Source organism: Panthera leo, chromosome F2 (assembly GCF_018350215.1).
Source record: "Panthera leo isolate Ple1 chromosome F2, P.leo_Ple1_pat1.1, whole genome shotgun sequence".
Taxonomy (NCBI): Eukaryota; Metazoa; Chordata; class Mammalia; order Carnivora; family Felidae; genus Panthera; species Panthera leo.
In genome coordinates, this window is record NC_056695.1 from 18,214,527 (window position 1) to 18,242,294 (window position 27,768).

Below are 27,768 nucleotides of genomic sequence, written 5' to 3' on the forward strand. Positions count from 1 at the left end.
CCACCTACTTCTCTGCCATCTTAACACTTCCCCAACATTTTCTTTATCCATTCATCTATTGATTGGCTTCTTCTATAACTTGGCTATTGTAAATAATGCTCCAATAAACACAGGGGTGTATGTATCCACTTGAGTTAGTGCTTTTGTATTTTTTGGAAATATACCCAGTAGTAGTGTGATTACTGAATTGTAGGGTAGTTCTATTGTTAGCTTTTTGAGGAAGCTCTATAATGTTTTCCACAGTGGCTGCACCAGCTTGCATTCCCAACAGTGCATGAGAGTTGTTTTCTCCATATCCTTGCCAACACTTGTTTCTTGTGTTTTTAATTTTCAGCCAGTCTGATAGTTGTGAGGTATTATCTCACTGTGATTTTGATTTGTGCTTCCCTGGTGATGGTGAGCATCTTTTCATGTTTCTGTTGGCCATCTGAGATGTCTTCTTTGGAGAACTGCCTCTTCATGTCATCTATTTTTTAATTGGATACATTTTTCACTTAGTTGTGTAAGTTCTTTATACATTTTGGTTATTAACCCTTTATCAGCCTATTTGCAAATATCTTCTCTCATTCCATAGGTTGCCTTTTAGCTTTGTTGATTGTTTCCTTGCTGTGCAGAAATTTATTTTGATGTAATCCCAATAATTTATTTTTGCTTTTATTTCTCTTGCCTCAGGAACCATACCTAGAAAAATGCTGCTACAGCCGATGTCAGAAAGTGGCCCAATCTTTCTTGACAATCAATTGATCATATAATTATGATCGATTTGTTTCTAAGCTCTCTATTCTGTTCCATTGCTCGATGTGTTTTTGTGCCCATTCCATACTGTTTTGATGACCACAGCTTTGTAATGTAACTTGATGTCTGAGATTGTGATATCTCTGGCACTGCTTTTCTTTTTCAAGATTGCTTTGGCTATTTAGGGTCTTTTGTGGTTCCACATAAATTTTCTTGGTTTTTCTAGTTCTGTGAAAAATGCTGTTGGTATTTTCATAGGGATTACATTAAGTGTGTAGATTGCTTTGGATAGTATAGAGATTTAGAACAAAATTTGTTCTTCCAATCCACCATCATGGAATGCCTTCTCATCTCTTTGCACCATCTTCAGTTTCTGTCATCAGTGTTTTATAATTTTCAGAGTATAGGTCTTTCACGTTTTTGTTTAGGTTTATTCCTATATAACTTATTTTTGGTAGATTCCTTGATTTCTCTTTCTACTGCTTATTAACGTGTAGAAATGCAACAGATTTCTGCACATTGATTTTGTAACCTGTAAGTTTCCTGAACTCATCAATTGGTTCTAGTTTTTTGGTAGGCTCTTTAGGGTTCTCTATATAGTGTCATGTCAGCTGCAAATAGTCAAAGTTTTACCTCTTCCTTACCAATTTGGATGAATTTTCTTTGTGTTGTCTGATTGCTGTGGCTAGGACTTCCAGTACTATGATGAACAGTAGTGAGAGTGGACACCCTTATCTTATTCCTGACCTTAGGGGTTTTTCCGCATTGAGTATGATGTTAGCTGTGTGTTTTTTTTACATGCGGCTTTTATTACGTTGAGGTATGTTCCCTCTAAATCTACTTCATTCAGAGCTTTTATCTGGAATAGGTGTTGTACTTTGTCAAGTACTTTATGGATATATATTTTAAATACCACATTTAAAATAGTATTCTACTTTTTGATTTATATTTAGATTTTCCTAAAAGTGACCAAATCGTAGTATAAGAAGCTCCAGTATGTTGCTCGGATTCTGTACTGTATATTTGAAAGTTGCTTAGATCTTGAAAGTTCTCATTACATGAGAAAAAACTGTGCAGTGATGCATGTTAACTAGATATTGTGATCATTTTGCAGTATATATAAACATTAAATCATGTACTTCTGAAAGTAATGTTATAGGTCAATTATGTATAACAAGTTTGTATCAACAAAAATTAGAAAATTCATGACTTGAATGACTATTGTATACTATGCTGGCAAGGATGTAGAGAAATAGGAATTCTCATACATTTATGGTAGGAGTGGGAATTCATAAAGTTTCGATGGAGGGCAATTTGAAAAATATCTATAAATCAAAGTACATATACTCTTTGACCCAGGAATTCCATTTCTGAGAACTTGTACTATGCATGTATTTGAAATGACTTTCCAATCAAGTTCTTCATTCCAACAATGTAATAGTGTGAGATTGGAAGCAATCTTAATATCATTAGAAGACTAACCAAATTCCAGTATATCCGTGCAAGAGAATTCTATGCAGCTATTAAAAAAAGAACAGATTTTTTGTGTTTTGTTATGGAAAAATTGTCAAAATATTTTAAGTGACAAAAGCAAGTAGTTGAACAGTATGGACAGTTATAACTTATGTCAAAAGTAAGAGGGGTGCCTGGGTGGCTCAGTTAAGTGTCCAGCACTTGATTTTGGCTCACTCCGGTCATGATCTCATGGTTCATGGGATCAACCCCTGCCTCAGGCTCTGTGTTGACAGCATGGAGCCTGCCTGGGATACTCTCTCATCCCCTCTCTTCCCCTCCCCCCATTCATGATCTTTCAAAATAGACATTTCAAAAAATTTTTTTAAAAAGGAAGAGAAATGTCTATCTCTATATTTCTATGTATTATGTGTTTCCTTCCTTCCTCCCTCCCTGGATTTGTATCTACTATTTCTATTGGAATCTGGTAACACTGATGGCCTCTGTAGGGGAATGGTGACTATAGGAGAGAAACAGGAAGGAGACTTTTACTATACATCCTTGAAACACTTTGAATTCTGAACATCCATTTATTGTGTTAGGTATTCAAAAATAAACACATCCCACTTTTTAGAAGTCCATTTGAGCCCTACAGATATAAAGACAAAAGGAATTACTCATTAGCAGAATAACACTGATGCACTGAGACCCAAAACCCTAAATATTCATTTCCTTTAAAATAGAAACAAAAGCTGCTATCTACTCAAAGGCTTCTTTCATTTTCATTTTATCAAGTTCTGTGTGAAGGTATGGATGACGACAGTTTACCACCAAACCTTAGAAATGACACCAAAATTGGAACATAACTGCTTAACTCAGAAGTGGAATGGAATGGGGTCAGGACATCACCTCAGTCAGGTGTTAGGAAATTGTAGCTTCATTTCAGCTTCAAGAATAACTGTGACTCATTTTTTAGCAGAAAATGAGATAAAGCTCATCACAAACACCATTTGTCATTTCTTTACCTGCTTGGGAGCTGTGAGAATTAAATAAACTAACATTTTATAAAGAGCTTGGAATCCCTTGATAGAAAAGTGTTACATAACAGTTTTATAATCCTGTGCTTTCTGCATCTTTCTTAAAGAAAAAAAAGGTAACGTTCTGATTACAAATGAGAAACTGAGTTGATCTCTTTGGGCAGCCATACTGGCAAGAGTGCAGTTCCTATTTTTGAGGTTTGATCTGGGTTTTGTGCATTATATCTTTTTTTTAAAAAAAAGGTGTTTTTTTTTAAGGTTTCATTATTTTGAGAGAGAGAGATCAGGGAGGGACAGAGAGGGAGCAACCAAGCTCTGTGCTGACAGAGCAGAGCTTGATCCCACAAACAGTATCATGCCCTGAGCCAAAATCAAGAGTTGGATGCCTATCTGACCAAATCACGCAGGCTCCATTGTACATTTTATCCTTATACAAAATGCTTTTAGATACAAGGATAGTTTTGTTTCTATGAATTATCCTCCTCAACTTTATGGGGCTTGCATTTTTGAAGTGTTTACAAATCAAGTATAGAGGGTCAATTTTGAGCTTACAATTACACGCATGTACTCTTAACCTCCCATATGTTGAGATGGGTGCAGAATTTGTTCCAAACTGTTTTAATTTTAGCAATTCTTCTTAAATCCTTTGAGGAGAAAATTTAGAAATTCATTTAACTTATTAAATTGCAAACATTTACTCATGAAAGAGTTCTGTATTTTATTATACTTCTTTCAGGTTTATGGTTTTTCAAAAGGAAAGAAGGATATTACTAAAAGGAAGAATGGATCTATACATTTTAAATGGATATCAAATGAAACTAAGTCTCTAAAGCATGCCCATGGAGTTTTGTTAAAAAATCTTAAACAATAGGAGATTCTTTGAAGAGTAATGGAAACATTCAGATCTGTAGTCAGTATTTACTAAGTTTCTCTTTAAGATAACCTGGGGTTGTAGTATACATTCAGTAATCTGAACAAGATTCTAAGCAAATCAGAGTTTTCCTTCCACCCTCCTTTTGAGAATAACCAAGGTACATACTTGAATCCCTAAGTGTTAAGTTATCTCTAAAGCTATTCTTCTAACCTCAGATCCAACTGAACCTGTAATTGTTTGGTTTTGCTTTTCTTTTTCCTCCAAACTATCTCACAAGTCTCTCTCTTTTGGTTTCTATACCATCCTATCCCCTTGACTCAGTTATAGGTATCATTAACATTTTTCATCTTTTGGATTAAGAATGTACTATATACCTTCAAAAAATAAATCCTTTGTGTATGAAGCATAAAAGGCAGAATTACTATGTGGAAAGGGTATGTGAGCAGCAGTTTGGTTGGAAAGGGTTAAAGGATGGTGAGAAAATGTCAATTTTTAATATCAAAAAGTTGGGTAGTACAGAGTTACGGCAGAGAGAGCTACAAGTTTTTCAACATGGGTTATCCTTATCAAATTGGTTTGTGGTTCCCTAAAACTCACGGGTGAATGAGAACATGTGTTTGAGTAAGAAAGCCAAAGTTTAAGAACAGACTATACAAGAGAATAATAAAGTTATTCAAAGGCTCAGTAAGGAGAATGAACACATCTAGTTATGACAGTTGGTAAAAACTTCTGATGAGTGAACATCTGAGACTGGCCCTTTTGACAGGTAGATAAGGGAGTTATCAAAAGTAAGGGAATTGACAGCCCATCCTTACCTCCTTCAAACCTTTGCTCAAATACCATCTTTTCAATGATGTCTTCTCTGATCATTTTATTTAAAAGTATATCTCATGTCCCCCCCCCCCCCAGCCTTCTTCCCTACTTTATTTTTCTTCCCTACTTTACAACTATGACCATGATTGGCAAAAACAAAAACAAAAACAAAACAAATTACGAGTATAACTTATCTCAATTCATTAGAATAGGTTTCATGAGTACAGATATTATTGTTGCTTTTGTTTATTGCTGTAGCCCTCAGCATCTAGAACAATGCCCAGCACATGGTAGTCACCTAATATACATTTTGGAATACATTCATATACTGTATAAACAAGGCTTAGAGATGGAGACATATGGAACATTTTTGGGGAATAGTGGATAAGCAAGTTTGGCTATATAGTTAAATACGTGTAGGAGATAAATTTGAAATAAATCTGTATAGTTTCTACCAAGTTCTCTTTTTTCCCCCCTCTGGATGGCCTAATGAATATCTCTGAGCTATTTGGTCTCTAGGTCTAGTTCCTATTCACTGCTGTACCCCCAAGGCAGAGTTTAATTCACACAATGCCCAACATACAGTGTTGAATTAAGATCTATTGAGAGAGTGAACATGTTTATAAATTCTCAAGCTATGCTAGTTTTAAACTTTAAACTCCTATGCTGTTCAGTGGGTTCACAGAGCTTATAGCTAGGAGTTCAAGAGATGGGTCAATCTTAGAGGTACCAGCTCTGTTAAAGTAACACCAGCTTGGTCAACAAATAGACCCAGAGTGTGGACTGGCTCCAACTCAATAGTTTTCCCTCATTTCTGAGACAGTTGTTCCTTGCTGGCAGATGGATTTCTGCCATGTGGTGATTTAGGGACCAGACTAGAGTGGAAATGTAATCTAAGTCACTTTGCAAACCTGAGAAAATCTTAACAGATCTTTTTTGCTCAAAACCTTTTTTGGTCTTATTTTCTTGTGTTTAGAATCTAGAAGTAGTTTTTTTTTTTTCCTGACCTTTTATACTCCCAATTTCTCATTTGCTTCTGCTTATAAACTGGTAAATTCCTGCCTGATCTTAACTCTTTCTTGTGATACTTTTCTATAAACAGTGAGAAGAACCAAAACATGCTAATACTCTGGGTATTTGCAACAACTTTCCTTAGAGCTATAAGATCAGTAGGTACTTTGTCTTACAAGTTCAGCTGACAGTGTACCAAATGTTTTGTTTGCATAATACTAGTCTTTTCTTTCCAGATTGTTATATCTATGTTCCTTTCAGCTACTTCCCAACTGCTAAGCTAATGCCATATATATTTTTGTTTTTGTTAAGATAGTACTATAATGCACCATATCTTCAGTGTTAGTTGTGATGCTGCTGACAGGTAAAATATGCCATCCCAAAATAGGACTTCAGGAGTTTAGAACATGCCACCTTAAAGTATGCTGCTTTGATATATGGATTATTTTGAGCTGTAGGCACTATTAAATAGGAACTGCAGGGAGTGGCTTTTTCTTTACTCCCCTAAAAGGATATGCCATAAATACCCTCCCCCAGGAGTTTCATCAACAAGGGAAGACTGACTCTCATCACAGGAGAGATTAGAAATTGATACCACCACCAGATGAACTGTGTCACAAACTGTCATACCTCCTATTCTTCTAAATGCCCATTCATGGGAGATGCCCAGGAAAAAGTGAGTAACTCCAAGGTAGCTTAGAATTCACACTTAAGTAACACCTTAATAGAGAAAGGGAAGAGTGAATATAGGCCTCTGAGGGGAGAGTAAGTAAAGTATGCATTTGAGTAAACTTTTATTTGTTTTTCTTTTGGTAATTTTTTAAAAATTATGTAGTGTCTCAGCTAAGAAATCATAAAGGTAGAGGGAAAATTATTTTTCTCCCCTACAATGGTCAAATACAATAAAATGACTAAAATACAAGAGAAGTTTGTTCCTTAGATACATAACAAAGGTGACATTTGAGGGTGGACAACTTTTTCTTTATGTGGTAATTCAGGGATCCAGAAATTTTCCACATCATGGCTTCATCCTCTTGGGCCCTGTTATTACTATCATTCAGGCAGAAAAGGAAAGAGGATTTGGAGGGAAAACTTCTATAAAGTCTTGGCCCAGAAACAGCCCACATCACTTTTCTGTATATCCCAATGGATATGCCCAATTGTAGGGACATACATAAGTAAATGAAGGGGAAGTTGGAAATATAGTGCTAAGAAGAAAAAATGGAATTTTGTTTTTTAACAGTCTGCCATACAAAGGTCACTCCAGGAATCTCTGAAAGCCCAGAGTCCTTACAACCTAATAGGTACACCAACTTATAGATGTACAATTTTACACTGTTTATAAGGTCACATTTCACTATCATCTTTAATGTTTCCTTTCTGTGTGACTAACAGTCTAAATATTTGCAAGCTTTATTCTGCATTTGTCCTTAAGATAACTAACATTTGTGTTGCTGAAGCTTCTGTTTTATTGAAATTACCTAGAATTCTGATTATAAGCCTTCTTATCCATTGATGCCATTTTCTCACTTTATAGATATTGTCTAGAAACACATTCATAGGTTTGATGAAGAAAAAGATGCTAAATATTATTGGTCAGAGAATTAACTTTTATGGCTAATGTCTCTTACATTTCTCATCTAGGATTAAATCCGCTTGTGATTGTATGATATGGACCTTATGTGTACAATTTGTTAAGGAATAAATTATTCTAGGCAATATCCTGAGTCCTGTGAAACTCAAAATTTAGTATGTATCATTTATCTTGACCAACACTCCTGAAAGAACTCAGGCAACTCTAAGAGATTTTGTTATTCTACAATCACTACGGTGGTTTTTTTTGCAATCTGTAAAGTGCTCTTCTCAGTATTAAAAAAAAAATGACAAACAGGATCTGTGATAAGTGGAATCAACCTTAGATTTGTTAAAATAGAAATATCATACTCATTGTCAATGTTTCTCCTCCAATCTCTGAGCATCTCTTCCATTATTCGTATTTTTATATTAGAAAAATTTTTAATGTTTGCTGTTGATTTAAATATACTAGGTTAAAACATGCTTAGTTGGTTAAAACACATTATTAGTCAAGAATATGAGCAATCTCCTCTAGACCAGCTCTAGCCTGCTGGTATCCAATAAATTCACCTACTTCTCAAAGATCACCAATACCTACACTGGGTCCATTTTTTCCCTCTGCTAGAATATGTTCCATGCCCTGTAACTTGTCTTTCCTCAAAATTATGATACAGATTCTTAGATCATAGTCCATTTTCAGAATGTGATGGAAATGTGAGAGAATAGAAGAACACTCATGATCAGATAGCCTCAAAGCAAATGCAATTATCAGGAAAAGATCTAAAAATACAGTTGTGGGACCATGGGAATTTTAATCACTCTACATTTATACAGCTAGAAAAACAAAATGGTAGAAAACAGGAAACTTCTTTAATCAGGCAAAGCCTTTGTGGTTGTGGCTGATGAATATGCAAAAGGTGCTCTGAATTTTTTTTTAGGACACAGAATTGCCATATAGGCATCCCAATAGTTGTTTTTAGGTTAAAAGAAAGGAATTGATTTGTTAATCAAGTATATCAGAGACACAGACATTTCTGATTATATAAAAAAAACAAATGACTCCTAAGCAGAACACCTGACCTCTGATTTTCAAGTTAAAATATTTGATAATTAGCATTATTGTATTCGTTGAATTTAGTCAACACCCTAAGGCAAAATTTTAAAGTTACATGAGGCTCTAATGTAAGATTGCATTTCTCAGAGATGGTTCCCTCCAGAAATTTGCCAGGCTCTTATAGAAATCCTACTTCCTCCATAAAACTTCCTTAAAAATTGAAGAGATGGGTAATTTCTCCCTAAATTGCTATTCCTTGATCCCTTAAACCCATCATTGTACAATAATTCTTCCTACCTATATTTCATTGTTTTGATCTTTTGCATATTTATTCAGCCATACATATGCTCTTGATTAGAATCCAAGTTAAAGATGTTTTTATAAAAAAAAGAGGTTAGAGTGGGAGAGAGCCAAAGCATAAGAGACTGTTAAAAAACTGAGAACAAACTGAGGGTTGATGGGGGGTGGGAGGGAGGGCAGGGTGGGTGATGGGTATTGAGGAGGGCACCTTTTGGGATGAGCACGGGGTGTTGTATGGAAACCGATTTGACAGTAAATTTCATATATTAAAAAATAAAAAAATAATAATTTAAAAAAAATAAAGATGTTTTTATAATTATAGGAAAGTAGATGGACGAATTAATTTGTTTGTTCATTCATTTATTCATTCATTCAAGATTTGTTGAGTTCCTACAACTGCCAGGCACCAGGGAAACAGGAGTCAGAAATTGATCCTACCCAAAGAAGAATGGTAAGTAGTATGCTTTCAGGGGTTCCCAATCCAGTAAGGGATGCACAATATGTAAAAAAGAGTAGAAATATGTATGTTCTAGCAATATGCTAGCACAAACATGGAAATGATCAATTCTCTCTGGATTTCTCTACTTTACAGATTAGAGACTGGAGGCATAGAAAAATTAGGTAACTTGTTGACACTCATGCAACTAGGACATGGAAGAGTCTGAATATGAACCCAGAAAGTGTATCTCCAGAGATCATGCTCCTATTAATCACCATGCTAACTGCTTCCCACATTTGACCTATTTAAGACCTCACATAGTTAATAAATGCATTTGGATGGTGATAGTCAATTCTTGTAGGTCATTAATACTCATTTACATTATATCAGTCATCAGGGAAGAACTTATTTCTCTACAAATGCTTGTGCATGGCAATCTACCCTAAAAACCAAGAGCACACTTTACACACTTTATGTTAGCCAATTTGACAATAAATTATATTCAAAATATAAAAATGGTTGTGGTCCAGGTTCCATTCTTGTCACCACCAATGACCTTTGAAAACAAATAAGGCAGTGGAAATCACTCCAAATTTATGCAGCTAGAAAAATATATGGTCAAAAACAGGAAACTTCTTTAATCAAGTAAAGGCTTTGTGGCTGTGGCTGATGAATATGCAAAGGCTGCTCTAAGTTCATGGGTTCAAGAAATGGCACCAAAGTATAGTTTGTATACTTGATAGAAAACTTGTTAGTCACTAAGCCCCTCTCTGCCCCTGAAAAAGGAACGAGCTCTATTCCCATATCCTTGATCACATGGTAATGTCCTTTAAAGTGGCAACGGTGAGAAATTCACATTTGGCAATGAACAAATCATTCCTTTAATCCTTGGTATTTTTCCAGGTGAAATTATGAGAATAAATACAAAGGGTAACCTTTAAAGAACAGGGAAAAAAAAACAAAAGGAAACCTGAGGGGTGGGTCAAGAAGGAGCAATAGTCTGTCTCAGCTGGCTACGTTCCTGGGGTCCTGACTGTGCACATAAACTTCTTTTAGCACCAACTGGAGTCACTCTATTCTCTTTCATCAATGCCTTTCTATTTACTATACACAATTCAGAGATCATTATGTCTCAGACCTGCAAGAAAATCATTTCAGTGGGGATGAAATAGGGGAAAAAAATACTGTAAGCATAAAGTGATATAAATGCTAGGCTATAACTGTCTGTAGAATTCAGTGGGGTCAAAGAATTCAAGAAGTGAATGCTTTAACCTAGTCTTTCAAGATGTCCACCAAGTGGACTAAGAGAAGAGCATTCCAGACAAGAGGAATGGCTTGAAAAAAAGGCACTTAGAGATACTACAAGTTTAGTGTAGCTAGGGTAATAAACACTGAGCCAAGTATAGTGATGGAAGCTGAGAAGTGTTTAAGAGGCAATCTGGGTGTGGTTTTGAAGGGCCCTATGGGTCATGCCCAATAATTTGAGGTCTATACTCCAGGCCAGTGATTTACCTCCCTATGTATTAAATCACCTAGGGAGCTTTTAAAAATATAACCAAGTTTCACCTGAGGAACTTAGTCAATCTCTGGCAGTGGGGCCAAGAGTAATCTTTCCAGAGGATTTGATGTATGGTCAGGGTTGGGAATTCTTGCTGACAATGAGGACACTTAAAAGGTTTTAAGTTGGGGCGCCTGGGTGGCGCAGTCGGTTAAGCGTCCGACTTCAGCCAGGTCACGATCTCACGGTCCGTGAGTTCGAGCCCCGCGTCGGGCTCTGGGCTGATGGCTCAGAGCCTGGAGCCTGTTTCCGATTCTGTGTCTCCCTCTCTCTCTGTCCCTCCCCCGTTCATGCTCTGTCTCTCTCTGTCCCAAAAATAAATAAACGTTGAAAAAAAAAAAAAAAAGGTTTTAAGTAAACATGTGATGTGGTCAGTTTTTTATTTCAGAAAGATCACCTTGTCTACAGAATGGCGAACAAATAGGAGTCCTATGTGAGGTGACAGAAAGGCAATTTGGGGAACTGGTGCAATTCAAGCTGAAGAAGATAAGGGCCACAACTGTGGCAATGAGAAAGCAGAGGAGAAGTGAAGTAGTTGCCATCTTCCATTCTGGATCTGGCAACAGACTAGAACAGCTATGTGGGTGGAGGATGAGATGGATTATAAAAATGACCACGCTTTTTCCTTCATGTTTCCACAACTTGCAATCACCTCATCAAGAACCAGAGTCTGTTTTTCCACCCCTTGAATCAGGACTGGCCCTGTGACTTACTTTGGCTGGTAGAATGTGGCAGAAGTGATGTTACTAGAGTTCCAACTTTGGTTCCAGGAACTTTGTCAGTTTTCTCTTAGTCTTGGATCCCCTGAGTAAATAAACCCAGGCTAGCCAGATAGATGATGAGAGACACATGGTCCAATTGTCCTGTCATCCCAACTCACAGCCTGCCAACCACTAGACATGAGTGAAGCAATTATAGGTGATGGCAGATATATGAACCATCCCATCTGAGATCACCTTGTATGGAAGACTGTGCTGGACCTAACCTCTTAAACTGTCTGGTTACAAGAACTTTAGGGATGGCAAATATCAAAAGCAACTACTTTAAAGTTCAAAAACTAGTCTCAAACTAGGTTGTTTAAACATCAAAATTGGAAAGTCTTACAAACAAAGGAAACATAATCAACTTAAAATACTATGGTATTGGCCCAAAGTCATGTCTACTTAGTTGAGTAAAGAATCACTAAGGTAATCATTGTAATAATGCCATGGAAGGTCTTGTACTTTTGAAAGAATGTTTTTAATGTATTCCTATTTTTCCATGTATTGTATTGTTTCTCTTAATATGTTTTGTTATTGAGTTTACTAATTATCACTAGGCACACAGAGAAAACTATATGCCACATCTCAAATTTGTGTTCCTGAGATTTAATCCACAACTACATTTGGACATCTGCCTGGATTATGAGGAACTTTTTCTCTTTCAAAAATCATGCCAGAGAAAGCAAAAGTAATGTTGGTTGATGATTTACAAAGGCTCTAACAAAAAAAAAATGGAAATGCTATTTCCTGCCTCAAAGTTTTTGTTTCTTCTTCATTTTTATCTTTCATTATCATTTATAATACTCTTGTGTGTGTTCAGGTAGCTCACCAAGTTACTGGCTGTTTAAGGCCATTGTATTGGATTTTCATTGCTTAATTACCACTGATATAGCATTTCTGTTTTATCATCTCACCATTTAATCAAAAGTGGCTTGATTTTTTGTTCAGGGTGTCAAAGAGTTGAAATCAAGATGTCAGCTCAGGCTGTGGTCTCATCTGGGACTCAGGATCTTCTTACATTCTCCCTGGTGCTGGTGAAATTTATTTGCTTGTGGTTATACACTGAGGCCTGTCTCTGTTTTCCCCCTAGTCAACTGAGGACAGCTTTCAGCAACTAGGGCCTCCTGAAATTTCTTGCTACGTGGCAGTTCTTAGTACGATGTTTGATTTCCTCCAGGCCAGCAGGAGTGCATTTCTCTGATTTCCTCTTTTGCAACCAGCTAGAGGGAACATTATTTCTCCATGATTAGGTCAGACCCACTGGACAACCTCCCTGTTAAAAAGTGAAATGATTTGGTTCTCTAGTTAAAGCTCCAAAATCCTTTTATAGCAGTACCTAGATTAGTGTTTTATGGGATACCTGGGGGAAAGTGTATATACCAGGGCCAAGAACCTTGAGGGCCATCTTAGAATTCTGCCTACCACACCCATGATTAAGAGATCCTATAATGGCACCATCAGTTACTAATGAAAACGGAAACAAATGACTCCAGTAGAATGAATCCTATCACCCATCCTCTTCACAAGTTTCCCAATCAATAAACTACCCAGTTGCATGTTGGAGCTCTTCAAGGTGTAGAGACCACAAGTATTCCAAAGCTCCTGTAGATCCAGGTGTCTGACTTGAAAGAGCACGAAGGAGGATTACAGAACAGTCAACTTCAGCACAAGGCTGAGGAGGGGGAGTCATACCTGGGAAAGGCAGCTGTGAATTTCACATATAAGCAAAGGAGAAGGGACAATGCAGTTTTTCCCCAAGGAATTTTGTAGTTTTTGACATGGCACTCACTGGCACCTGTCAAACCAAAGAATATTTTTGAGGCTATGTTTTAGTTTGAAAAAATGTCAAACTTTTAGGTACACAAATTTTTTTTTATCCAATACTCTGATGTTAGAGCTGGAAACAAGCATCATTAGTTTTTCTTTTAACAGGATCTGTCAATTCTATATAGAAACTTTGTGGTCTTATATAAGGCCAACTCTGTTCTTTCCAAGCACAAAGAATTTGTGAAGAAATGTAGGCAGAACATAGTGTTCAGACTCTAATTTTGCTCACCTGCAAACTGTCTCCCTTCCATCATAACTTTATTTAAATCATGGCTATGCTCTTAATTAACAATTTAATTGGTTGGTGCTTTCTCATTCCATTTCTCTGGAGGCATGGTTTTCTGTTTAACTTTCTTGTTTTAATTCTTCAGCCAAACCATAAAATTTAATTAGGAAAGTAACCAGCTTTGTAACAGCGGTTCTAGGTCTAATTAGCTATGCTGTAACTGTATCTTCTCAGATTTCACTCAACATGGCATATACATTTTGCATTTGTTCATGTTTCAGATAAGATGCTGTGAATTTATAGCTTAAGCATGTAACCCCAATAACTTTTCCAAAGATGATTGGTTGTAGCCGGTGAAGTCAGAAAAATTAACTTAAAGCATCGATATATGCTATTAAACTAAGGGCCACTGAAAAGCCAGGATGTAGGGTGGTTACCTTACCATGTACTACTTTTATGTTGCTGTTCTATTGCTATAGAGAAAATTACCACAAACTCACCAGCCATTTACCATTTCATAGTTCTGTAGGTCCTAAGTCCAGACACAGTTGACTGGATTTTCTTTTCAACGTCTCACTGGGCTAAAAGCAAAGTACCAGCTGGGCTGTAGCTTCATTTGGACCTCAGGGTCATTTTCCAAGCTCAGATGGTTGAGGCAGAATTCAGTTCCTTATATCTGTAGGACTGACATTCCCATATCCTTGCTGCTTATCAGCTGGGGGTGGCTTTCATCAGGTAGGGTCAGTAGCATTTCTTATCACATGGCTCCCATGGATGGTTCACAACTTGAAAGTTTGATTCTTTTTTGAGACAGCAGGAGAACTTCTTTGACTTCTTCCTCCATGAACAGCTGGAGGAAACACTCTGCTTTTAAATAGCTCATCTGATTAGGTGAGGCCCATCTCAGGTTATCTCCCTTCTGTCTCTCAGGGAGATGACTATCCCATCACATTCACAGGCTCTGGCCACACTCAGAGGAGAGATTATGCAAGGTGGATACACCAGTGGGTAGAAATCTTGGCACCATCTTGGAATTCTGACTACCACACTGTGTTTTAGGGAAAGGAGGCAACTAAAAGCTCCCCTCCCCCTGGAGGAGGTGCATGGAGTGGGGGTGTGAGCAAAGGACCTGTTAACAACAGTACCAATTCCATCCCATCAGCTCCACAGGGCACAAGATGACAGACAGTCATATTCTTTGTTGTCTGCCAGCTGCTTTCTTTGCCTGGCCAGAATTGCTGTTTTCAGTGGTTCAAGTGGATCACTCGATGACATCATTTGAATTTAAAATGACATCTAGTTAGCATGATGCTTTTAGAAAGAAATTTATTAAACTCAGTGCTCAAGTCTCAGCCCCATAAAACTATTTCTTTAATAAAAAGAAATGAAGAAATGTGCAGAAACAATTAACACAGCAGGCCTGAATCTGCTTTTGTTAGGTCTGCTTGCAAGTTTGGCCATTAGCTGGCATCTGGAAATTCAGGGTGGTAGGATACCTCCTGAAATCTAAGGAGTGGCTCATGCACACCCAGACTGCACAAACTATATAGTTCATGCCGAACACCTGCTTTGCTTTGGAGAATCCGGAATTTTGGTATGTGTTTGGCAGAGGGGGCCTACGTGACTAGGCCCGATAAAAACCCTGGACACTAAGTCTATAATGAACTTCCTTGGTGGACAATATTTCACATATGTTCTCACAACTCCTTGATGGGGGGGAACATCCTGTGTAACTCCACAAGGAGAAGCTTCTTGGAAGCCTGTGCCTGGTTTCACCTGCATTTCATGTCACATGCTTTTTCTCTTTGTAGGTTTTTGCTTTGTCTCTGCTATAATAAACCATAGCCATGAGTAGGATTATCAGCTGAATTTAAGTCTTACAAATTTCTGAACGTGGGGGTGGTATTTGCGACTCAAGGAATAAAGTAAATGAGAACATGACCGTGTGCAGATTGAGTCTAGGCTCCATGGCCCAGCAAAGTTGGCCTATTCCTCTCCATTGAGAAAATGATCAGAGTAAACAGATTAGAGGCAGGAGGGCTTCACATGGGTTCTAGAGCGTTGGGCACTGTCTAGATGTGTGCTCCAACTCCACACTGTGACCCAGGGCAAGTTACTTAACCTCTGTCTTGCCCAATTTCTTTAGCTGTAAAACAGCAATAATAGTATCCACCTCACAGAGTTGTTCGAAGGGGACAATTTATACGAAGCAGGTGGACTTGGGACTGGCACATAGTGCCCAAGAGGGGCCGGATTCTCTGTGGTGGGGAGCCGCTAGAACATCATCAACATTCTGGTATTAATCCCTGTTCTTCCCTTCAACTCTGCTCCTCTCTTCCTCACCAGCCCCCTCTCCTTCCCTGTCTTTAGTTGTCCTCTAAAGCTCCTTTGCGTCCAAACCATGTCCCCTACTCCCTACTTCCTTTCCTCAAGGACTCAATGAACATACACAGCAATTTTTTTAAGTGTGTACAGAAGTGTGTCCAGAAAAGGGCACAATATCATGTATTCTTAGTGTTCAGTCTGACCTATGCTCAACATCTTTTTGTTCCATCTACTACGATTTACAAGAGATTTTAAGTAACCCTCCCAGCCCTCACTGATGTAATTTTATTGCTTTTGATAATGATATGGGATCATCACATATGTAACTATGCAATTTCATTTTTATAACTTTGTAAGGCCTCCCATGTAAATATATTTACAAATAGGGGGAGGAATCGTTTCACAGATGTTTTCTCCCAAAGTTTGGTTAAGCATATTTGTTCCATGAAATACTGGACTCCATGATGTAAAGTGGCTATTTTCCCGATAGTGTATCTAAAACACAATTTTAATGGAGACAGAAAATTCTATTTGAAAGCTGCTCTGCTTCTTTGCAAATGTTAAGTCCCTGGTGGGCTCTTTAGGTAGTGTTGAGATATTGCTGCTGAAAAGACTATAGTGGGGTTGATGATCATACATGACCAGAGTAAAGTTTGCGTCAGTATCCTGAAGCAGAAATTCCTTTGAGAAGATGAAGTTTAGGACATGCCTGGTGAGCAGTCTCTGGTATTGGATACAATCACTACAATTTGGAGTGAGCTCCTGCATTTTCACTCTGAGCCCTCGTCATGAGACCCAACATTAAGTTGGACAGTGCATATGTAAAAGCTGGGAGTGAGGAGGAAGGAAAGAAGGGGATAAACTCAAAGTTCCAAACTTCATTTGCAAGTGCATTCAATATTTGAAGGAAAGATGTCAAAGGGAAAAATCAAGTCAAAAAGAAAAGACCGAAAGTTCGATAACTGCATCTCATGAAGACACGGAGACTATCCCTCCTCTCTCATCTCCCTAACATCTTCTCCAGGTAGGATTGTCCTGCAGTCATCCAGGACATGTGCTTTTCTATCCCATATTGAAGATTAATGAGGCCTTCTTGGTAACCTGATTTGCTATCCATTAAAATGAAGCTAAACCACTACATATTTTGCAGTCTTGCCTTTGTTCTTCATAGGCATGGAAAAAAAAGCCCATCACCGCACTTCTCATTATAACTTTTTAGCTAAAGCTAACACTCAGTTATATGCAATAATATGGAAATGAGAAATTCTCTAACTCTAAAATTCACAAAATTCATCAAAGATTGAATAATCAGAGCCCTTCAACCTTTGCCAACAGAACTTTCTAATCAGACCCACTGAAACATACCAAAATTAATTAACTTGAATTTTTAAAAAATTTTCCTCACTTCTGCTTGAAGTTTTAATTAAAATGAAGTATAGATGATCAGCAGGAAAATTTTAAGAAGGAAAAGTAAAAGTGAAGCTCTAGAAAATTATAAACTAAATTTACCTATTCATTAAAAACAAAAAACATTTACTGAACTTGTAGGATATTCCTGACACAATACAGCAATGAAAAAATAGATAAAAGCTCTCTCACAAAGCTTACATTCTACTAAGGGAGATGGAAAATAAATGAACCCATAACTAGATAATGGGTCAGATAAATCATATTTTGAGTAACCTTAACTTATTCTTTAAAAAGCTCTTTCAAGTTCTCCCTTAGCATTTTCTTCCCTTGGCTAATAAACTCCACTTACTCAATTCCTGTAGCAAAGCCCTGTAAACACATTATAAGCATTATAAGTGAGCGGACGCTTTTTTACCTTAAGTTGGTGGCACATTTTCTTCAGTGCATTTGCTTCTTCTTCTGTACTGGGAATAAGTCTGATCACCTTATCACTATAAGAAAGGGGAAAAATGGTGTTATTCATCTTCCAAAACTAAAGATTTAGCCATCTCTATCTGCTCGCTTTTTTAACAACTGCCTTTGCAATTAAGAAGAGAAATAGCCAAACTGTGGACTAGACTGACACCAGCAATACCTGGACCAGCAGGTATTTTATCCAGTTATTGTTACTCTCTGATCACATTGGTCTTTTTTCCCCCGCCTTAGAACTATTTATTTTGGGGCCCCTGGGTGGCTCAAACAACTGATTTGGTTCAGCTGAGATTATGATCTCAGGGTTCATGAGTTCGAGCCCCATGTGGAGCCCTGTGTTGGGCTCTGTGCTGCCAGAGATGGTCCTGCTTGGGATTCTCTCTCTCCCTCTCTCTCTCTGCCCCTCCCCATGCTCAGCTCATGCACATGCTCTCACTCTAAGTAAACTTCAAAAAAATAATAAAACTATTTGTTTTTTAATCAGCTTTTGAAAATTACAAACTCACACTTAAGCAGAGAAAGTCCAAAAACACAGGGACAGGGGTAACAGGAGCAAGGATTTTCATGAATAGCTCAAAGATACTAAGAAAGCAATTTCTGATGACAAAGGTAAAAGCACTCTTTAAAACTTAATGCTGAGAAGGCAAGTGACTTTCAAGAAGAGAATTTATGAAAGCCATACAACATGGAACCTTTCTTCTGATTTGGATTCTTCCCACTGAGAACAGTAGAGAGAAGCCCATCTCTATGGGCCATCTTATTTCTGCAGTATGGAGCTTCCCAGCTGGCATGGGGGGACAAATTAGAGGGCCATCAATTGTTCAGGTGTCCCACAAGATGCTGATGGCTATAAAAACTTTTAAGCGATAAAAATTTAAAATTGATTTTTACTGCCATTAAAATTGTACCAAAGCTGAGATGATATTTGAACACTCTAAAATTTCTTTCAGTAAAGATCCTGAATTGTCTGAGAAGACTAGATGAGTCATTCTCTATAGCAGTGACCTCCCCACAAGGTATGTCAAAGAGGTATCATTATATCATGATGAGGACAGGTTGGAAAGCACAGCTCTAGTATATAATAATCACAACTGCTCAATGTTTTGCATATAGTTATTTATTAATGGCTGGTATAAAGGAGATCATTGAGAGCGATTTCTAGAAATTTAAGTTTCCTGTACTAAATAGGTACAACCAGAATATTTTTCATAAGCCTTTATAGCATTTTACAGTGACTGAAGATAAAGATTAATACCATATATACATGTACATATATATACATAGAGCACAAAACAAAAACTCTAGCACTTGACCCACAACTTATCTCTCCAGCCTCAAAGGTATACTGGAACAAGGATAGAATTGGCATATTTTTCTATGATTTTACTACTTAGATGAATAGCCGTGTTCAAGGCTAGGTAAGATTAATATGGAGGTCATTAGACCCCAAGGGAGACTTGCAGATTTGTTGGAAAATTATTCTTTAGGGCTATGTGTTCATTTCCAATCACTTTAGCTTTGTTATCTCAAAGGATCCTGTTATACCTTCTTTAGGTCTATGAATTAAAAGGCCCTTGACTTGTTGATAATTTAGTATTTTTTAGGCACTACTAACCTAATGTCACTTAGGTTTCCTCAGAATCACACAAAACCACCTCTCAGTATCAATGTCATGCAGTCTATTTTCCCAGGAAAAAATAAAAGAAAGTACAGGGAAAGAAAAAACCAAGTCACTGTGAAGCAGTTCCAAACATGACTTTGTAATTTAAATGTAATTCACACCTTTTCTCTTTCATTTCTGGTACACAGTTCTCTGTCCTTTATTTTTCCTGGCTTCATCATATTCTGACCTCTCCCACCTGACCCAATATAATTCTTGGCAGAGAAAGGCAACTCCGCTGGGTGATATGGTTGTTTTTGAGGGATGGATCATTTGACAGCTTGCTGAAAAACACCTCCATCTGGGCCCTTATCACCTCCTCAAGACTGCAAAGAAAGCAATCTGAAGCTGTTTTACAGCCATAGGAAGATTTCTTTTTCTTAAATGATGGATAATTCAACCTGGCAATTGGTTCTTCTCCTGTGAGATGGGAGGATAAAAGGATAAAAGATGACCACTTCTGGGACTATTTAATTCTGAGAGTGATTGCTCAAACCCAGCTTTGTCACCTTTATCACAAAAAGTTCACTTCATCATAACTTGTAGAAATTCTCAAGTGTGACTTGAGATATGTGTTTATTACTATTTGATTACTTATCAGAGAAAAAGGAGAATAAGGAAAGTTATTTAGGAAAACCCAATAAATTTCATATATTTTAAACCCGTAAGTTTTATTACACTAACCAGTAACCGAAACCAACAAGAGTGCTCTATTCAGTGTGCAAAACTAAATGCCCCGCCCCCCCCCACCCCAAATGCCCCACTTGTTCAACCAAATAGCTTACTCTCCCTAGATCTGATAGCTAGTCTTTTTTGAAATGGCCAACAATAATCCAGCACTACAAACAGGAAAGTTTCAGAATGTAAAGTAGCTCCTGGAACTCAGAGGAAAAACTAGCTAAACATAACCATTAAAGATGGTTGGAGAGGCTTTCCTTAGAACTGATTTTTTTTCAACCACTAGGTGGCAACATCAATTTAAGACCCCCTTTGCTACCCTTTGGGATTGAGAGAAATCACAGGTCTGAATAGGGGCTGAGGTTAGAGAGCTGACTGGGTATGCACATGTGTTTGTAAATTGAGTATTTCAAGCTCAGGAAATCTATATAGTTTACTTAGAAAGCATAGGCACTTTCAATTTTAAGTATGTCATATAGAGGAAGGATATTCCAGACAGTTAATTGCCGAGTAATTCTATATTCACTCATGATATACTTCAATTTTGCCCCTTACCTCCCAGGACTAATTAAGTTATGTTGCTATAACGCTAGCACCAAGCTGCAAGTTGATTACTGATCCTTATGTACAGTGGCAACCATAGGAATGATATTAAACACACTTAATCAATGTAAAAAGCATTATTAAATACATAATGAGAACATATGCATCCAGAGAAGAGTATTTAGCAAAAGAATACCTTCTCTACCTTTTTACAATCTTCCTGGGCTTCAGTTTCCTCAAAGGAGTGAGCAGTGAACTAACTCATTTTCCTTTTCAAGTTCTAAAACTATGCTGCTCAAAGCTGATGCCTACCATATTTATTGCTATGCCTTGACTGCAACTCCTATGGGAGAAAGCCTGTTTTATGGGCTACTGGAGAGTCCACAGACTCCTTTTGAAAGACATAGATCTGAAACTCCAGATATTTCCTCCTGGATCCTGGCATAAACTTTCACAATTCATTCCATTATTAAACTCTAGATTTCTTTGTAAGTTATAGAGCCAATTTATAAATCTATGCTTGTAAAAATAAATTATAGCAGATACAAAATATAATTCCCCTCCCAGTTCTCTTTCATGCCAACTCTCCCATTGTCCCCTAGTGGCCACTGTTAATTTTTCTGTGATTCATTCCTGGCTGTCTTGCATTTTCACATGGGTATATTCACATACGATGGTTTCGTAACATCTCATAATTTGCTTTTAATTTTCACTTAATACGCAACTTTTAAAACACTTTTTAAAATAAACAGCTGGATTCTATGTGTTACTGTTTTATTTTAGAGTTTTAGGCCTATATTTATAAGGGAGACATTTTAAAAAATAAGCTTTTTATAAACAAACATGTTCTTTTTGAATCACCCTTTTTTGATTTTTGGTATCATTAAAAGCTAGCCTCACAGAATTGGAAATTTCTCAGCTTTGTAATATGCCTTGACAACTCGAATGGCACAGAAACTGTCCCTGATTGTTTTGTAGAATACACCCATAAAGTTACTCAAGGTGAAACAAACTTTTTGACAGTTTAGGGTCAGATATCTACCTTCTGATCTCTTAAGTGGATATTGGTCTATTCAGTTTTCTTCTGGGCTTTTTGAGTTAATTTTGCTAATTTACATTTCCTGAAAAACTTATATAAGTTATAAGATAAACATAATTAAAATGTCTTATATTTAAGGCATCTTCATCTGTGGTGTTGTCCCTTTCTATGTGCTAATTTGTGATTTATTTTTACTTTTTATTATTTTAGAGAGAGAGTGCACAAGTGGGGGAAAAGGGAAGAGGGGTAGAGAGGGATAGGAAGAGGGAAAGAGACAGATACAGAGACACACACAGAATACCTTAAGCAGGCTCCATGCTCAGCAGGGCTCAATCCCAAGACCCTGGGATCATGACCTGAGCTGAAATCAAGAGTCAAAGGCTAAACCAACTAGGCAATCCAGAGGTCCCTGTTTGTGATTTTAAATAAAAATTCTTCAGACTTGGGGTGTCTTGGTGGCTCAGTTGGCTGAGTGACTGACTTTGGCTCAGGTCATGATCTTGCAGTTTTTGAGTTCGAGCCCCGTGTCGGGCTCTGTGCTGACAGCTCAAACCCTGGAGTCTGCTTCGGATTCTGTGTCTCCCCCTCTCTCTACCCCTCCCCCTGCTCATACTCTGTGTGTCTCAATAATAAATAAATGTTAAAAAAAATTCTTCAGACTTTCTAAGGATTAATTGGTTTTTTTCTAAAAAAAAATCTTTCTAAAGATTAATTGGTTTTTTTAAAAAAGATCACTGTTTTGGGGTGCCTGGGTGGCTCAGTCAGTTAAGCATCTAACTTCAGCTCAGGTGATGATCTCACAGTTTGTGGGTTCAAGCCCCATGTCAAGCCCCTCTGAGCTGTCAGCACAGAGCCTGGAGCCTGTTTCGGATTCTGTGTCTCCCTCCCTCTCTCTCTGCCCCTCCCCTGTTCACACTCTGTCTCTGTTTCAGAAATAAACTTTAAAAAAAAAAATCATTGTTTTTGTCAATAAATTGTTTTTTGTATGTATATAATTTCTACTTGAAATTATAAATTCTATATGAATTCTGTCTTCTTTAGGTCTATTTTGTTACTCATGTTTTAATAGGTGAATAATATTCCATTGTGTGTATGTGTATGTATACACATATTACAATTTCTTTATCCATTCATTCATTGATGGTCACTTAGTTGCTTCACTATCTTGGCTATTGTAAATAATGCTACAGTAAACATGGGGTACAGATACCTTTATGAATTAGTGTTTTATCTCTTGATAAACACCCAGAAGTGGAATTGCTGGATCATATGGTAGTTGTAATTTTTAAGGGATCTCCATACTGTTTTCCATAGTGGCTGTACCAGTTTATGTTTCCATCAACAGTGCACAAGGCATTCTTTTTTTCCACACCCTCACCAACATTTATGGTTTTGATAATAGCTATTCTAACAGAAGGGGAGTGATATTGCATTTTGGTTTTGATTGGCATTACCCTGATGATTATGTTGTGCACCTGTTCATGTGCCTGCTGTCTATCTGTATATCTTCTTTGGAAAAATATGTATTTAGATCTTCTGCCCATTTTTCAGTTTTTGGCTACTGAGTTGTATGAATTCTTTATTTCAGATACTAGCCACTTATGGAACAGGTGATTTGTAAATAATTTCCCCCATTTGGTAGGCTGCCTTTACATTCTGTGATGGTTTTCTTTACTGTGAAGCTTCATCTCATGTAACCCCAACTTGTTTATTTTTGCTTTTGGGGTCAGATTGAAAAATCATCACCAAGGGCTACGTCAAAGGCCTTATTCATTATGATTCCTTCCAGGAGTCTTATGATTTCATGTCTTACATTTAAGTCTTTAATTCACTTTGCATTAATTTTCACATATGGTATAAGATAGTGGTCCAGTTTCATTCTTTTGCATGTAGCTGTCCCGTTTCCCAGCCTCATTTATTGAAGAGATTGTCCTTTCCCATTGTATATTCTTGGTTCTTTTGTCATAATTAATTGACCACATAGGTGTAGGTTTATTTCTGGGTGCTCTATTTTGTCCCAGTGATCTGTGTATCTGTTTTTATACCAGTGCCATTCTGTTTTGATTACTACACCTTGGTGGTGTACTTTGAAATCAGAGTACGATACCTCCAGCTTAGGTCTTATTTCTCAAAATTACTTTGGGCTCTTTGAGGGCTCTTGTTTTATACGATTTTTAGGACTGTTTCTTCTATTTCTGTGAAAAATACAATTGGCATTTCAATAGGGATTGCACTTAATCTGTAGATCACTTTGAGAAGTATGGACATTTTAACATTATATCTTCCATTCCATGAGCATGGAATTTCTTTCCACTTATTTCTTAATTCTTTCATTAAGGTCTTAGTTTTCAACATACATCTTTTACCTCCTTGGTTAACTTGATTTCTAGGTATTGTATTCTTTTTGATGCAGTTGTAAATGGGATAGATAATTGTGGTTTTTAGTTTCTCTTTATTAAAGAGTTATTTTGAAGGATGTCAAAAAATTTTGTCTATTAAAAATGCTTAATTATGTTAAATTTTTGTCATCGCTAAATTTGACAATTTTTGATAGAATTTAATATGCTTGCTATTATTTTGGATTTGTCAGTTTAAAAACTCTTAATTCATGTATTTTAATGAGTAGCTATAAATATTAATGACTACTCTATCTTCTGAATGGAATAAAGCTTTTATTTTAAAATGTTTCTAGAAAATCCTTCTATGGCTCATTTAATACTCTTAAAATTCCTTTCTTGCCAAATGATTGGGACAGTTTTGCCTATATCTTTCTTCTGCTTCCCCCCCCCCTACAAATATGGTTCTTGCAAACATAATACTGAATTTTAAAAAATTTAACTAGTAAGATTTTTCTGACTTTTAAGTGGAGAATTTTACTCATTCCCATTAATTATAAAACCTAATATGTGTGATTTTCTTTTTATAAATTTAATATGCATAAAAACATAAGGCACATACATTTTCTAGTATTAATACACTTTTACAGGAGATGGAGGTAAGATGGCGGTGTAGTAGGGGGATCCTGCACTTGCCTCATCCCTCAAACACAGCTAGGTAATTACCAAATCATTTTGAACACCCAAGAAATTTATCTGAGGACTGTGAGAACAAACTGCACAGCTAGAAGGAGAAATTAGACCATATTGTGGAAGGCAGGAGGTGCAGACGTGATCATGGGTGCTGCTGAGGGGAGGGGGCCCTGATTATGGAGTGGGGGGAGAGATGCATAAGGGATCGCATAGGAAAAACACTTCTCCCAAACCACTGACCTGGAAAATGAGACACTGATTTTCATGAGCTTTTATGAGCAGCAGAGCTTAAAAAATGAAGTTTTTAGAAGTCAGCTCTGTGGCAGGTGTAGAGTTTGGCAAGCATAGGGGTGTTTTTGTGGAGAAAGAGGATAGAAGCCTAGGAGTAGACAGTGTGGTCTGAGGATACCCTGGGTGGCGGTGGGAAAGACAGTTCCCCGTCTTGGAGTACATTTGGTAGAGGTTAACTGCATCTCAGGGGACAAGAGAGACAATGGGTGCCATCCCATTGCTCCATTCATTAGCATAGGAGCAGAGACACCTGCTGAGGGTAGCTAATCTAGACACCAGCTTTTTGTTGTGCTTTACCATAAACTCCAAGCCCCTGTGAATTTATGCAAGTGCCCTTCTGGGAAAAACCAGCACCGGCCACAGCATGACAAGACCTTCCCCCAGAGGATCAGTGTGGGTCTGCATCATGCCAGATCTAAAGTTTGGAGTTCTGAAACTCCAGTTTATCTCCGGTGTTCTGGAGATAAAACACAGGTGAACTGCGCTGCCAGGTAGGCAGGTGGCCCGGACACAGACAGGGTGAAGGTAGGAATCTGAAGTTTGTCTAGGACACACAAAAGATTGTTTGCTCTTCTGTGAAGGTTTCCTGAATGGTGGTGGGTGCAAACTCCCTCTCCAAGGATGAGAGAGGGGACTAATGCCATTCCATCCCTGTATGTCAGCACCAATAGACTTTAGTGAGCAGTACTGCTTGCACAGTGGAGATTTGAGCCACTTACACCAAGCCCCATCCCCTGCACTCTGCAGGGTGCTTCTGTACTAGGGCAACTGTGCCTGACAGCCAGAGCAACAGCAGGCCCCTCCCCCAGAACAGCAGCACAAATCCCTCACAGGCACAAAACCTACTGACCATAGAGTGCTGCAAAACTTCATTCTAGTGGAAACAGGATCTAGCCTCTTGTAACAAGCAGACCAAAGTATACCTCCTTAAAACTTGCCACACATGGGACAAGGTCCAAACACTCCTCATTGTAGGCAAGGAGAAACTCTGCAGAGGAGTGATCAGAAGGAAAGAGCAGCCAAAATGCAACAGCAGAATGCACACAGCATACACCAGAAACACTTTCTGAAGTGCCAGGCCCTGGACAGTATAGGACCTCTTCTTAATATAGCTATTGCTCTCAGGAGAAGGAAACATACCAGGCTTTCCTAACCTAAAGCAGAATGCCAACATGGAAGAATTCATCCCAAAAGAAAGAACAAGAAAAGGTCATGGCCAGGGTTCTAGTTAAAACAGGTAGAAGTAGGGGTGTCTGGGTGACTCGGTTGAGCATCCAATTTCAGCTCAGGTCATGATCTCACAATTCATGGGTTCAAGCCCCTCATTGGGCTTTGTGCTGACAGCTCAGAGCCTGGAGCCTGCTTCAGATTCTGTGTCTTCTTTCTCTGTTCTTCCCCCTCTTGTACTCTGTCACTCTCAAAAACAAGCAAACATTAAAAAAAAACCAGGTAGAAGTAATATGCCTGAGCTAGAATTTAAAATGATCAAAGATTCTAGCTTGGCTTGAGAAAAACACTGAAGATACCAGGGAGTCCTTTAGTACAGAAACAAAAGACCTAAAACGCAGACGGGCGGAAATAAAAAAATGTTGTAATTGAGATGCAACATTGAGTGGATATAATGACAAGGATGGAAGAAACAGGAACAAATTAAGTGATATAGAAAATAAAATTATGCAAGCTAATGAAGCTGAAGAGGGAAATATATATATTGGATCACAAGTGTAGATTTGGGGACTCAGCAACTCCATAAAGCATAATAACATTCGTATCATAGGAGTCCCAGAAGAAGAGAGGGAAGAAGAGAGAGAAAAGGAGGCAGAAGTTTTATTTAAGCAAAATATAGCTGAACACTTCCCTCATGTGGGAAAGGAAGCAGACATCCAAATACAGGAGGCACAGAGAACTATCAAAATCAACAAAAGCAGGCCATCATCAACATATATTGTAGTAAAATTTGCAAAATACAGAGATAAAAAAAATCCTGGGAGCAGGAGGGAAAAGAAATCCCTAACTTTCAAGGGAAGACAAATAAGGTTCACAGCAAATTGATCTGCAGAAACTCGGCAGGCAAGAAGGGAGTAACATGATATATTCAACATGCTGAAGGGGAAAAATATGCAGTCAAGAATACTTTATCCAGCAAAACTGTCATTAAGAATAGAAGGGAGACAGTTTCCCAAACAAAAACTAAAGGAGTTTGTGATCACTAAGCCAACCCTGCAAGAAATATTAAAGGGGACTCTTTGGGAAAGAAAGACCAAAAGTGACAAAGATAGAAAGGAACAAAGAAAATCTCCAGGAACAACTTAACTGGTAATACAATGGCACTAAATTCATATCTATCAATAATCACTTTGAATGTAAATGGGCTAAATGCCCCAATCGAAAGATATAGGGTATCAGAATGGGGTTTTTTGGGGGGGGCGCCTGGGTGGCTCAGTCAGTTGAGCTTCTGACTTCAGCTCAGGTCATGATCTTGCAGTTTGTGGGTTTGGGCCCTGCATTGGGCTCTGGGCTGACAACTCAGAGCCTGAATCCTGCTTCAGATTCTGTGTCTCCCATTCTCTCTGCCCCTCCTATGCTCATGCTCTCTAATAAATAAACGTTAAAAAATTAGAAAAAAAAAATAGTTTTTTTTTAAAGACCCATTTATAGGC

General features: G+C 37.7%; 1 protein-coding gene across 2 annotated transcripts in view; it reads right to left on the minus strand.

Annotated features, from left to right (window-relative positions):
* CPA6 (carboxypeptidase A6) overlaps positions 1–27,768 on the minus strand; it is a 364,246-nt gene that overhangs the window by 195,801 nt on the left and 140,677 nt on the right. For both annotated transcript variants that reach the window (XM_042924104.1, XM_042924103.1), the window contains exon 2: positions 17,813–17,888. In XM_042924104.1, coding sequence (XP_042780038.1) covers positions 17,813–17,888 — 76 coding nt within the window. The remainder of the gene's footprint in view (positions 1–17,812; positions 17,889–27,768) is intronic.